Source organism: Leucopleurus acutus, assembly GCF_964270905.1.
Source record: "Leucopleurus acutus genome assembly, chromosome: 2".
Lineage (NCBI taxonomy): Eukaryota > Metazoa > Chordata > Mammalia > Artiodactyla > Delphinidae > Leucopleurus > Leucopleurus acutus.
In genome coordinates, this window is record NC_139143.1 from 40,157,571 (window position 1) to 40,172,248 (window position 14,678).

At 50.7% G+C, this 14,678-nt stretch overlaps 1 protein-coding gene across 1 annotated transcript; it reads right to left on the reverse strand.

Moving 5' to 3' along the window:
* Positions 1–717: 717 nt before the first annotated feature.
* On the reverse strand, positions 718–12,767 carry CHIT1 (chitinase 1; the record flags this gene model as incomplete). The annotated part of the gene is given in 15 exon segments (XM_082834800.1): positions 718–804; positions 806–963; positions 1,488–1,614; positions 2,920–3,033; positions 3,344–3,451; positions 3,455–3,529; positions 5,500–5,623; positions 6,308–6,345; positions 6,348–6,428; positions 6,635–6,800; positions 8,390–8,446; positions 9,028–9,192; positions 9,194–9,227; positions 11,461–11,490; positions 12,743–12,767. Coding segments are annotated over 15 exon segments (1,389 nt in total).
* Between the last annotated feature and the right edge of the window lie 1,911 nt (positions 12,768–14,678).

The window sequence follows — 14,678 nt, forward strand, 5'->3', positions numbered from 1 at the left end:
CAGAACTGGGTTAGAATAGGTCTTCAGTTTAAATACCTGTTAAAGGAGGGTAATGAGTATCCCTGCCTCATCTGTCAAATGAGCGCTTAGTAGCAGGGGGTCTGGATTCTCGTTTTAATGCAGAGTGGCCGTGTGCTGAGCCCTTAAGGCAGGGAACAACTCTTCTCTGCTGCCATCTAGTGAGCATCTTGGGAATAACACCTGAATGGAGGTCCCCAGGAAGAGTTCTCTCTCCAAGGGGTTCTGAGCCAATGAAGAATGCATCAGATCCAGGGCCATGCCCCAGATGTGATCATCTGTGCCCTGGAAGCTGCCCACTGGAAAGTGGAGTCTTCAAGGGGAGACCTCGTGCAGAGCATGACACCCTGAATGGACCGCCTTCTCACCTGGCTCTGACCTAGTCATGCCTTATGTCACCCTCCCCTCTTATCTCCCTACCTTCCTCAGGGTAGAGTTTGAACTAACAGAGTGCTTAAAGAGCCTCTGTAAGTCACCACGTCTGGGGGCAGTGGGGTGCAAACCAAAGGTTTCTTTTTCAAGTAAAATAGGCAGCCCAGGAAGAGCAGAACAAGAGGAAACCAAGGCTGAGAACAGAAAGCTTGGATATGGAAAGACACAAGAAGCTAGATTGCAACTGCCAGGGAGAGCTGGGGAGGTGGGCTATGGAGTGGTCCTGGGCCCTCGCCCAGGTGCTGGGGCCGAAGGGGCCTTGGAGACTCAACTCCAGGTGCAGCATTTGCAAGAGGAGCTGAACACCAGGCTCCTCGGGCAGCTTTGCTGGAACAACCGCCCCCCTGTACAACTTGTAGTAGCTGGACCAGTCCAGAGGGTTGGGGTAGAGCCCGTCAGCTTTGCCCTGGCAGAAGGTGTCTTGTCCGAGGCTGGAACCATACTCAGGTTCAGAGAGCTGGCCTGGTGCAGGAGCTTCAGGCTCTGGGGGGCCTGAAGACATATATGGATGACCTGGGAAAACAGTGATGATTCAACCAAGGCTCCTCCAAAAGATCCCAAACCCATAGGCCAAGCACACAGGCAGCAACATAGGCAGCAGCAGCTCAACACCCCGTACCTTACAGGCAGGGCATAGTCAGACACCCAAGGCAGAGAACAGCCAGACAGCAAGCACACCTACAGCTGGAGCGCAGCTCAAGAGAAAACACCGGAGCTACAAGTGTCATAGGCAGTCAATGGCTATCTACCATCTGCAAAGCCCAACCAAGTAATGGTGAGGGCCAGCGGGGTCTCACAATGAAGGCTGAGTGCAGGCCTTGAGAAGAGAGGCTGAGGGCCCTCTGGAGGGAAGCCCTGGTTACCGACACCCTGGGCAGGCATTGGTACAATCAGAAAGAGGAAGAAGAGTGTGAAAAGAGAATCATTTCTACAGCTTCCTCAGCTCCTGGGGGTGAAATTTGGGAAATCACGGTACTGGGGTAAAGTCATTTCCTCAGAAGAAGCCAGTTCCTGAGGTGCCCTGACCCCATACTCACTCAGCTCCAACAGCAGCATCTTGATGAGGGGGTAACGGCCCTGGTTGCAGAAGAAACCAGCAAAGTTGTCCATGTTCAGTGTCCAAACCATGACCCCACCCAGTCCCGTCTGCTTCAGATAGCTGACCTGTGTGAGGAGCGAGATGGGGGTGGAGGAGAGCAGGGAAGCCCGGCCAGCAGCCCCAGAGCCAGTTTCCTCATCCAGGCAGGGACCTCCTTTCTCCAGCACCCCCAGGTCCATTAGTCCTTATCCTTGCTGGGCATGATTCATTCTGGAATCTCCCTGCCCTGACATAAACATGGCCAGGGGTGGACGTGAGGGTGGAGGTGTGAGGAGTACATGGATGTGTGACCTTCCTTAGGTTGGCAGCCTTAACTTTCCAGCATTTTCTGGCCTGAGCTGTTGTGTTTGGGGTACTGTCTGCTGATTGTGATGAGTTCAGTTACCATAGGGAATGACTAAACTTCCCCAAAGATCTGAATCCATTCCCTGTCTTCATGTCTTTTTGTCCACGCTGAGGGCCTTCTCACCTCCACCAGTTCCCTGAGGCTTCTTTAGGGTATGGCTGTGTGTCCCCTCCAAGTGGGCTTCCCTGGCCCTAGCCCTGCCAGGGGGCCATGGCTCACCTCTGGCGTGAGGCTGGGGTTACAGGGTAGGGGTGGTCGGAACCCTTGATGGCCCCAATGTCCCTCCCAGCTACCTCCCTTTCTACACCAGTCCCCACTCAGTGTTCCAGCTATGGTACAACTTGCTCTCAGAGGCCAGCTTCCCCTTTCCTCTCCATCAAGTCTTTCTCCTGCACTTTCCTCCCCAGAAGGCCCACCTTCTCTGCTTTAAGACTTTCGCAAAATCCCTTCCACCATGTTGCCTTGTCTCATCTCCCCCAGCCAGGATCATGCTGCCTCCTCAATTCTCCAGAGCACTTTGTCTACACCACCAGAAGAACCTGCACTGCATAACTGACAAGAGATAAGCAGATGAGCAAATGCAGGTCCCTCTGCAGGTGCCAATGACCTCACTGGAGAGAGAGACATGGAAACAGGTAAACGCACTCAAGTTTTGAGGCAGGAGTGGAGGGGGTTTCATATAAGTAAATCAAAGGATCTACAATTTGAACATGCACCAAATATTGTCAATGGACTGAATAAAATGATATGCCTTACTGTGTGTATTTCTCCTCTTATATATCTGTAGAATTTGCGTTTAATAAAATACAAATACTTTCAAGAGAGATACCAATGTAGAGCAATTTTTTGCCATTGTGTCTTTTCTTAATCAATAGGTGATAATGTTACCAAATGCTATCACATGGAGATCTGTGAAATGCTGGGATATTTCTCCTTGAAGAGGTTCTGAATGCTGTCATTGAATGCTATTGACAGGCCTTGGGCCCACACAGGACCACACCTTCCCAGCAGGGCCAAGCCTCACCTTGATTTTGAAGCTCTCCACATCGTCAAAACTGACCCACTCGTTGCTCTGAAAGGCATAGGGCACCTTCTGGTCCTTGATTCTGTGCTCATCAGCCCCCTTCCAAGAGCAGACCTGTAGGAGCAGAGGGCAGAGCTGGGAAGGAGGTGGGAGGCACTGCAAGCATCTTCTCCCTGTTATGAGGAGACTAGAAACTGAAATATTCACGTCTGAGAAGCTTGGAGAATCTAGGAAGCTCTAGACTGAGTGACCTAGAACTGTCGATTCAATGAGGCACCTGGGGTTAGGGATAAATCCAAGATGACAGGCATGGGATGGAATTTACCCAACCAGAATTCACTGTGCCTAGCATCCTCATTCAGAAATTATGGGAGAAGAAGCCCCTGCTCTGCACAATACTCGGGGTGGCTGTGGGTTTTCCTACTTCATAGTAAGCCAGGAGTCCTCCGTCTTTGGTGAATGGGCCAGGAGTTCCAGGCCCCGTGGCTTGGGCCCCCACTCCGGTGTCCAACAAAGAGGCCAGGGCAAAGGATCACCCATAGGTGGGCATGCCAAGGATCAGTTTGCTGGCAGGGGTCCCTTTCTGCAGCCACCATTGCATGGCAGAGTCCTGGTGGTGAAGGAGGAATGTCAGGGCTAATTTTCTTTGCCTTTAGACTGGTTCAGATCATCCAAGCCTGGGGGCTCCAGAGGAGTTTCATGAGCATTTACTAGTGTTCCAACCCTTCCCCATCTTCTTTAGATCCCGTCTTAGACCCTGAACCACAGTGATTGAAGCTGCATGGCCCTATAGTCAAGAGCATGGGCTCTGGATTCAAACAGTCATTGACTCAGTAAATATTTATTGAAGGCCAGTTGTGTGCCAGGCACTGTCCTAGATGCTTGGGATACCTCAGTAAACAACGATCTCTGCCTTACTCAGCAGCTTATTTGATCTTGCTGAGCCTCGAGCTTCCTGTCTATAAAATGGAAATGATAAAAATATTTGTCACTAAGGGCATTGTGAGAATTAAAAGATATAATGCATGTATAAGTCTAACATAGTGCAATAAAGGGGAGCTATGATTGTGATCATTACCATCACTGTTGTTTCACCCTCAGTACAAGAGCAGGGAATTTTATTTATCTCTGTATCCCCAGTGCCTAGAACAATGCTTGGCACTAAGATGCGCAAATAGAAAGAACAAATGAGCACAGGGCTTCTTCACCGCCTCTGCACAAGACCTTCCCCCATCATGTATTACTTGACATGACACCCCCAGGCCTGTGACATGAGGAGGTACCCAACATAACTCTGTGGATTAAACAAATAATGAAGACTCTTCCCTCAAACCAGGACGGTAGGCTCACTTTCCCCAAGAAGCCACCCTGTTTGAGTCCAGGTTTTCTAGTTAACCTGCAACCTCTTAGCACTTAGGTATTTTCACTGTATTGATTTACGTGTATTTGGTTTTGCTGGTCCATATGATTTATCTTTGATCAGACTGGAGCTTTCTGAGGGCAGAGGGCAGAGCACCCTGCTAAGTTCTGTGGTATTTTTGTGCAAATTTGGAAAAGTCACCCCTCTGGCCAGAAGCAACATGCAGGGCACATAGTATGGAGAGTAGAAGGCCTCTTTGTAGGAGGATAAAGGCCTCCCTTCCCCCACATGGATCCAGGGCGCACAGCTTGGAGAGCACTGTGCCAGCGGGAGTTCAACCCCCTCACCTCTCAGCTGAATGTCTTTGTATGTCTCCCCACTTGACTGGGCTGGCTTCTCCTGGGACCCACACAGTTTCCCAGATGAGGGTGGAGGAGCCAGGTGCAATGTGAGGTCTAGATGCTCAGCTCAAGTGCCTGAAGAAGTGCACTTTATTTGTGAAAGAGCCATGGAAGTCCTAGATGTTCCACCCAGCTGACACACAAAGATGTGGGCTCCCAAAATTAACAAACATTTTAATTTAGGGCTTTTTGTTATTGTTGTTTGTTAAGAAGGAGAAATGATACGGTCAATCTTGACTTTTAAAATTAGAATGGGCTTGTAAAACAATGTCTAGACTACTGAATGAGGAAGAGCTGGGCAGGAAACCTCCACCCACTCCAGTCTACAACCAAGCCTTCCCTTTCCCGGGACTGGGGTGGCGTAGGGGTGGTTCTGCCCTGAGATGTTATCAACTTGGGAAAGCTCTCACCTCTTTCCAGAAAACACCTTCCAGAAGGACATTCAGTGCCAAGGAGCAAAAGCTACCCATTATCTTGAAGGAAATGGAGCTGAGGGTGTATGAAGGGAGCAGAAGCCATTTTGGCTGGAAACTTGAGCTCAAAGACAGCCTCCCAGTTAGTCACTGGTTTGTTTGATGTGTCTGCAAACTAGATTTGTGTCTAATATCAGCCGACATGCTATACAGAAGTGAGATTTCTCCTCAGCAGTGGCATGGAACAGGAAAATCAAACAAACAAACAAACACACACAAAAGAAACAAAAATATCCTGGCTTCTCCATGCCCTGCTTGGTATCCTGCTTTTCCCTTCCATTTGGTTCTTCGAGGCTCAAAAGGGGCCACCGGCAAGGGCCTGTGCCAGGGGCGTCCTACCACTTACCACATTGAATTCGGCCACGGCCCCGCTCTGTCCCTGTCTCTCGTCGGGGGAGCGGTTATGCCCTGTGTTCTTCTCCCAAGAGCCACGGAAGTCATAGGCCATGAAGCTGAGGAACTCCAGGTTCCTGCACGAGGCGTGGGAAGAAAGAGTGAGGGGCTAGTGCGCAGGGTGGAGCCCTCCCCCTTCCTTGCTCCTCCCTCCCCTCTCACGCAGTGTGTGGCCTGGGGAGAGACCTGCATGGTGGGGGCGGGCTCCCTTCTGGCTCTGGGAGACGCAGCAGCATAGGCAGCACCTCCGGTCGCCCCCCCCCCCCCCCCCCCCCCCCCGCACACCGTCATCCAGGCCATTCTCATTCTTGGCGGCTCAGGTCTTCAGCATCCTCCTCCCAGCTGTCCCCTCAGCACCCTCAGGACACAGTCCACTCAAGGACACCTCTTGCTATTTTGCTATTTTGCAGGGAAATCTAGCTTAGCATTTCTCAAACTTTAGTTGTGCACATAAATCACCTGGGAATCTCATTCAGGTGCAGGCTCTTATTCAGTAGGCCTGGCGTGGGAACTCATTCTCTTGGAGATGCTAAGTGCTTCCCTCTTTCCTCCCCCAGGGATATTTCACTTTAAGACTGAGGGCCAGGCTCCCAAGAGAGGGACTCCGGAGTGATGGAGCAGCAGATGTGGTAAGGAAAGCCTCCCTGGGTCTGCTGGTGGTGCAGGCGAGCCCCTGCTCCATTCTGGGGGAAGCTCAGCCTACCCTTGGTCTCTTTCCCCCACAGAGAACACAGGGTCCATGCCATCTGTCTGAGACTCACAGAGCAATGTTGTCCCCCTCGTATCTTTTGTGCAGTGTGGTGCTGCTGGGACAGCTGTGCTCGGCAGGAGGTGTGCCTTCCCTGAGGCCTGGGCTTCCTGCTGAAAGGCATTGGCCAGGTCCTGCAGGGGCAGCTCAGAGTGAACACACAGGCAGGGAACAGGTAGCCCTGTGAGCCCCAAGCAGATGTTCCCGCACAGGAGCCTGAAAACTGACCACAGGGCTGGTCTGTGCTATGCAGACACATGAAGCAGCTGAGCCTGGGGGCAGAGCAGCACCTATGTGGCCCCCTGGCCAACTAGATCTTCCCTATCTCACCCAGCTGTACCTGCACCAGAGCTTTGAAGCACTGCTTATCTGATGGAGGGCTCCCCCGGCTTCCTGTGTACCCCCAGTCAAGGTCGAGACCATCAACGCCATATTTGCACAGAAACCTGATGGCTGAGTTGACAGAGGTCTGTCGGTTATTGGCTATAGCCACCATATCCACGAACCTGTGGGTTGATAAAGGGAAGTGTGGGCCTGTCTTACACAGGACAGTGGGTCATGCTCCCTCAGAGGCAAGTGAGAAACTACTCAAGATATTGGTGCTCGGCTGTCTAGGCCAGAAGGGCACAGGAAGGGCTGCTTCAGAGGCTGCCGGGATATTTGCAGGTGGGTTATGGGCCTGGCTAAGGGAAAGGGACAATGTAGAAGTGCCCCAAAACATTGACATCACCAGGGGCACACTGACTCACTAGGAGCTCTGCTTCCCAAAATTCCCTCCAGAAGCTTACTGCCACATCCCTGCCCAGGGATTTGCTCTAACCTGAATCAGAGCTGGCTGTCAACCCAGCATGGAGATTGAAAAAAGAAAAGGAATCAGTTTCTAAGATGAGGAGGAAGAGAAGCCCAGCAGGCCAGTGAGGATCTGGGTAACCCTGGGGGGCTGCTCTTCTACTTCCCTGGCAGGTTCGTGGTTACTATTCTTCTAACTCACGTTTGTAGAGTGCTTCGTGTTATTGGTATTACTATTACTAGTCCAGAGTTCTTTACAATTCCTGAGTTGCCCCAAGAACAACCTCCCCACATCTTACTTTCTCAACAAGTCCCTGGACTTCTTGGGGGTCTTGAGTTTTATAGACCGTTTCTATTTTATTTTTTTAAATTAGCTAATAGCATCAGTTCTTAAGTGGGGTTTGTGTGCCTGGGAACCCCAGGCTGAGAATCCTGAATTTCAGTGAAAAATCTGTGTATAAGCAGTGTTTGGGGAAGGGGAGTCATAAATTTCATCAGGTTCTCAAAAGGACTCATGATCCAAAAAAGTATTAGAAAGACTGGTTTAGAATTTTGGAGACCTTACAGTTAGCACTTTCTAGGAAAAGTATGGTTCCAAATATACCATTCCATTATCTCCATAAATCATCAAAAATGTCCTGGAAATGTCAATATTCTGGCATCCAAGCTCAATCTCACAGACTGCTTTTGACACCCAGAAAGGGAACAAAAATTCTCAGACATACTGTTCCAGAGCTCAGAAAATATAGACATTATATGTTGTCTGGGATTAGTTGAGACCCTCCCTTTACACATTTCATGGAGGAAGAGACTGAGGCCTGGAAAGAGGTCAGACTCTGTGCTGCATATAAAGCAAGACTGGATGGGCTTCCCTGGTGGTGCAGTGCTTGGGAGTCAGCCTGCCGATGCAGGGGACACGGGTTCGTGCCCGGGTCCGGGAGGATCCCACATGCCGCAGAGCGGCTAGGCCCGTGGGCCATGGCCGCTGAGCCTGCGCGTCCGGAGCCTGTGCTCCACAACGGGAGAGGCCACAACAGTGAGAGGCCCGCGTACCGCAAAAAAAAAAAAAAAAAAAAAAAAAAGACTGGATGTATAATGGCCTGGAGCTAAGCCCACTCCACTGCCTCCTGAGGAGGTATCAAGAAGTCAGAAGGAAGGTCAGCCCCCAGAGTCCACTCTTCTCTCCCACCCTCCCTCACCCTGGCTACACCTCTACCTGGCTGATTCCCCGACTGGGGATCTCTCTGGCCAGTGAGCCAGTTCCACACTAGGGGCCCTGCCACATTGGTGCCCACAGACAACTCACTTCTGAGTGCCAAAGTTCCAGCCCCCAGTGGCCAGCAGCGTCTTCAGCTTGGGGTTCCTGGAAAACACAAGAGAAGCACCAGAATTTATCCAGCCAGGTCCTGGGGCTCACCTCACTAACAAGGAAGCAAGGAGCCTGGCAGGGCTGGTGGGGTGAGGTAGGGGATATATAAATCCCTATGGTCATATTCTGTACCAGGGAAGCTCTAGATTGGGAAAGAAAAGACACATTCCTGCCTTTGAGGACCTCTTATCTGGCTGGGGAGCCGTACACTCAAGGAATTTAGAAAGCAAGAGATCAGGACAGATCTTCAGAGAGGCTGTATTAAGGTAGTGTTAACACTTGAGCTGAAGGATAGATAGATTTTAGGAGATAGAAGGGCACTCATTCCCAGTGGAGGGAAACAGTTTCACAGTCCAGATTCCACTTAGACCTAAACTGGAAGGGCACTTAAGGAGTCACTATCTACCCCCACCTCTTCCACATAAGCATGGGAAAGCCCAGAGAAGTGATGAGACTTGCCCAAAGCCACACAGCGGGTCTGCAGCCAGACTGCAGTAATGCAGAAGGTTTCTGGCTTTGAGAGGAGGCGCCTGTCTTCTCCACCTCCCATCCCCACCTCCTCCACTGCAGCTCACATCTTCTTCAAGCTGTTGAGTTCCTTGCAGAGTGTCTCAGCATTCCACGCTATGGAGCTGAGCTGGTGATTGTTCACGCCAGCAAAGGCATATATGAGGTGGGTGCACAGCTTGGGGTCCACATCCTTGGGCAAGAAGCGAGCAGCCCCCTGTCTGTACTGGGCCGTTAGTGAAGTAGCAGACCAGTTTTGCCGCAGAGCCTGGCCAGTTGGGGCAAAGCAAGGAAATGGCAATCAGAAGGGCCTGCTATGGACTGGCACCCTCTGCCCAGAGGCAGAACTTATGTCATGCCAGAAGACGTTAAACATGGCCCTTCATCTGCTGGAGGCAGGGAGGCAGAACTTTCAAATCACGGCTTGGAATACTTCAGAATGTTAATTAAAATACAAATATATAAAGTGGCAGAGAGGAGGCCCCAGTTACAGGCCTGGGTTTATGTTTCTTTAGTCTTGCTTTAAAGAGGTTTGCATTTACGTACTATTATCCCTTGTAGAGAATTGGTTTAATATCACTGACAAGGTTCTAACAAAGAGAATATTTTCTCTAGGAAAAGGCAGCTTGTTTCTGTCATCCCCATACCCTGTAGAATGGCTTTGTGTGTAGGGCCTCTCCTCCCAGATGGGGGCTTGTCTAGCAGTGATGGCTCCCACCAAGGGCAGCACTGTGCAAAGTTGACCAGAACACCGGAACGCAAAGATGCTCGTCTTCATCCCTGCAGCTGCCAGAAGTGTATTTTGGGCCGATCTGTTTAGCCTTGGCTTAGGGGTCCCCATCTGAAAATGACAGTGTGGTCTCTGAGGGCTCTTCCAGCCTTGCAGACTATGATCGTGTGGTTTGTACACGCCAGCATTTTATGCCAGGGACTTGGCAGAATGATGAGTTTGGACTGGAGCATGTCTGTGGTCACGGTCTAGACCCTAGGATTTCCTTTTGCACAGACAATGTCTCTCTGCACCCTCCTGCAGCCCCCATGTGGCCAGTGAGAGGACGAGGAGGGAGAGCAGTGCAAAGTGGCTATAGGAGGGTGTGTAGGAACCCAGAGCATGAAGGGCTGGCTGAGACACCCCTGCGCCCATGGATGGCTCTCAGAAGGAGGAGTCAAATCTCCTGGGTAGTCACTGGCCCTAACTAGAGGTCACCCGGGAGTGAAGTTTGCCAATGGGATTGGGGTGTTGCCTGAGTGACATAGAAGGAGGATTGGTGAACTCCCCAAAGCAAAAGACAGAAGCAGGGGATTAACCCAGCGAACACATCCCTGGGACCATCTAGAAAGGAGCCAGGAGGCTCTTTTTATTTTGTATCATATCCTGCCATAGCATATTGAATATTGTGCATGAATATTTGTACTATAGAGGCAACAAAGTCTGGTGGTTAACAGCAGGGACTTTGGAATTTCATGCCTGGGTTGAAATCCCCACTCTGCAACTTTTTAGCCAGATAATTCAGCTTTCTCCTTCATAAAATGGGAATGATGATTGCTCCTATCTTAAGGACTACTGTGTGAATGAAGAGTTAATGTATGTGAAACACTCAAAACAGTGCTGGCAGAAAGTAAGCTCTGTTCTAAGTGCTTTGCATACATTAACCCTTAGCCCACACAAAATTCTATTATTATAAATATATACCATCCCATACCATAGCACACCATATGCCCAGAAGTAGCTTGGATTAAAGCTTTTGAGGAAATCTTCAACTTTTCTCTCTTCCCCATGTTTGCTATTTCTCTGGACCTGGCTGTCCTCTCCTGTGAGATGAAGAGGGGAAATGTGTGTCCAGTGCCACAGCCCAGGCTCAGGATGAGGGTCTGAGTACAGGGAGTGGTGTGGGATAGGAAGGGAACCCAGGAGTCCAAGTTGCTAAACATCACCCAGAGAGATCCCCCCTGCACAAGAGGGAGCCCTCCTGGCTCTCCCAAGCTCCACATGCAATCAGTTCAACAGACACGGAAAGAGTGTGCTGTCCTTGCTTGAGCCAAGGGGCTAGGACGTGGAGCTGGGGAAGACTTAGGTTTCTTACTTCCAGTAGCTCAGAGCTCCCCTACTGGTGGTAGGGGAGACGCCTAAGCCAGTAATTAGAAACACTGTGATATATACTGTAAAATGGGTTCCAGTACGATGAGAGCACAGAGGTTGGAGCAAGTGACCTCAGGAAACACCAGAGAGAGGCTGACATTTAAGCTGTCCCCACGGACACACAGGAGTTCGGCTAGTGGGTTAGGAGGCTAGAACCTTCCCAGAAGAAGGAATGGCAAGGCCATTATGGGGACAAGGACACTTGCAGGGGCCGGAGCTTTGGAGGCGAGAACCCACTGAAATCTGGCAAGAGCTCTTGGGGTGGACATAAGTGTTGGGGGAGTGAATGGGAGAGGGTAGCAGGGCCCAGGGAATGGGGCTGAGGGAACCCAGGGCTAGCTTCAAGAAAGGCGCCACTTACCCCACTGGATCGCCAGCAGAACCATCAAACCTGAACAGCACAAAAGAGAAGGCAGAGATTAAGATGTCATTCTTACTTTCCCAGGCCCTCTATGGCTATTGAAGCGCAGGAGCGAGAAGTGGTCCGGGATGGGGGTGGGCTCAGGACAGTTTCCTATAAATCCAGCTTCCTCTGCCCACAAGGGACCCAGGAGGGCACTGTGTCCATCCCTTCACCCAGACCAGACAGCAGGGGGCCCTACCTGGCCTGGGCTAGTCCCAGAGCTGATGGAAGTCTCCATGAGCTGAGACTGCTCCCTCTCTAGAACATTAGTAGAGGGCAGTGTGGATTTAGGAAGATTCTAGGAAAACCACTGACTTTTAAGCTTTTTTTTTTTTTGCAGTACGCGGGCCTCTCACTGTTGTGGCCTCTCCGGTTGCAGAGCACATGGCTCACGGGTGCAGCCGCTCCATGTCATGTGGGATCTTCCCAGACCGGGGCACGAACCCGTGTCCCCTGCATCGGCAGGTGGACTCTCAACCACTGAGCCACCAGGGAAGCCCGACTTTTAAGCTTTTTAGAGAGAAGGTTTCTCTTTTGAAATAAGTAGAAAACCTGTCCTCAGGATGAAAAGAGCCAATTTGGAAGGGCTAGGCCAGAGAGCTCATCTCTAGGTGAGGTCTCTGTACCTCTGCTCACAGCCACAATTGACTACTTTTTGCTGCTTTCCTGCCACACTGCACAAGAGGTTGGCTGAGTTACCAATATCCTTGGAGACGTAGGGCTTAGTGGGACTCCTTTAAAAGTATTTATTTCACCTCTCTGGAGACCTTGGATCTTCCCATTAACCTAATAAAACCTGCATGAAAATTTGTAAGGGCACCCAGGGTCATGGCTCCCAGGCTGCCTTTTGCAGGGCAACCAGCATCAGGGTGGGGAAGAATTCCTTGGCAGTGGGCACCCCTGGAGAGTAGGGGGCCTCAGAACACAGGAAAGACAAAACCACCCAATGCCGAGGGGTTCACTGACTCTGGGCTTCCAAAACAGGAGGAAAAGTCATTTTCAGCCTGTTGAGAAAAGCTTTTCCTTGCAACACAAAGCCTCTTGGGCTGAAAGACCTCAGGGGGGAGCCCACAAGAACTGCAAGCCTGGCAGCAGAGGGAGAAATGGAATGACCCTCCAAAGTTCTCCTGAAAGCTTCTGCTTCCTTACACACAGCACCAAGGAGCCATTTCACATACACCTCCCCACTTCCCCACAGCTCCCAAGGCGCAGCCCATGCTCCCCGACAGCACCCACTCACCTGCCCAGGCTACAGACCACACCATGGTGCTGGCTCAGTGACAGACTCCAGCCCACACAACCAGCTATCCAGGTCCTGCCCTCCTTTTATCAGGCCTCCCTGTCCCACCACAGCCAGGGGTGTTGAAGTCAGACAGGGGCAGGTGATGTGGTACGGAGGTCTAGGGTGCCAAGTAGCACGGACTGGGGACACCTGACATAATGCCCTTTAGCAATGCTTGGTTTTCTGGAACAATCACAGGGTGTAACCTGGGCTCTCATCATTGCCAAGCCAGGAGGCAAAGGGAGGGAAGAGGGAAGTGTTTCTAAACCTTCTGCTGGGCAAGCTTGATTCTGATTTTTTCTGTGTGGGCTGGTGAGGACCACCAGTAGCCCCAGGCTTTGGAGGAAGAGAAACATCTCATGAATGAGGGGAGCAGGCTTCCAGACCAGCCTGCCTGCTTGCTTTACCAGGGCCCTCTCTGGAATTTAGGTAATCTCTCTGTAAGATGATAGTGTTGCACGTATAATCTATATTTTACAATAGTAATATTTTTATTACTATCCATGTGGTGGTAATATTTTATATCCATTGAGAAAAATACATAATGATAAATAGCAACTATGAGCTTAGTAATGTTTTTAAATGCCTGTGTTTCTTATGAAGAATCAGAGGGACATCTATCAGTGCCCTGCGGCTGCTGTAACAAATGACCTCAAACTAGGCGGCTTAAAGCAGCAGGATTTATTACCTCCCAGTTCAGGAGGCCGGAAGTCTGAAATCGAGGTATTGGCAGGGCCATGCTTCCTCCAGAATCTCTAGGGAAGAACGTTTCCTTGCCTCTTCCATCTTCTGTTGGCTTCTGGTGTTCCTTGGTTTGTGGCAGCATCACTCCGATGTCTGTCTCCATTCTCACAAGGCTTTTTCCTCTGTGTCTTTGCATGTCTTCTTTTCTGCCTCATATAAAGACCCTTGTCATTGGATTTAGGGACCACCCAGGGTGATCTCATCTTGAGATTCCCACCTTAGTTACATCTGCATAGACCCTTATTCAAGTAAGGTCACATTCTGAGGTGCTGGGTGGAGATATTGGGGGAGGGGGCAGCATTCAGCCACTGCAGGACCTACTGGGACATGTTACTTATTCTGTCTGCAGACAATGGCCAGTGCGTACATGAACTCCAAGGTCCTGGCAAAATTCTGAGCTTCTAGGGGATCTGCTCTTTGGTCCTAGGCCTTAATGTGAGTGGCCTGAATGGCTGAGTGGGAACGTCCAGTGGCAGCAGACTTTGGAGTCAAGTTGCCTGGGTTTGAATCCCAGCTCTGTCATTTACTATCTGTGTAACCTGGAGCACATTCCTTGATTTCTTTGAACTCCAGTTTCTTCATCTGTAGGGAGAAGTCCTCAGAGGATGGTTATTAATGCACTGCCTGCTCTTATTCCTGGGGCTGCCCGGCCCTGACACTTCTGCCCAGTCTCTGTTGGTGTCAGAGATCAGGGCTCTGGTAACCTCTGTGAGGTCTCTGAGGCAGTCAGAGCTCTGTGCCCAGATGGACAGTCCCTGTGTCCTTGCCTTCTCTTTCACTTAGGGATCCTGCCAAGGAGCCTGTTCAGAATCACCTGAGGTCTATAGAGCTGCCTCAAGTCTTGGAACGTGGGCAGAAGGGGAAGGGAGAAGGTGGAAAGTGAAAGCCAGGAGACTTTGAGAGGCTTCTCCAGAGAGACAGGTGGCCTCCTTATCTTGCCCCATTCTCCCGTACATATAGCTGACCTGTCTGCTTTGAGCTTTCCTGACTCGGCTTCATGTCACCAAAAGGACCCTGCATTGTGGTGCCCAGGATTCTGAGTCACTCTAAGTGCTGACCTGCCGCCAATCATCTGGGGTCTCCACTGTGCCCAGTAGCCCCTCCATTAGCATCTCTACCTTGGTTTATGTAGCTGTTTCTTTTCTTTCCC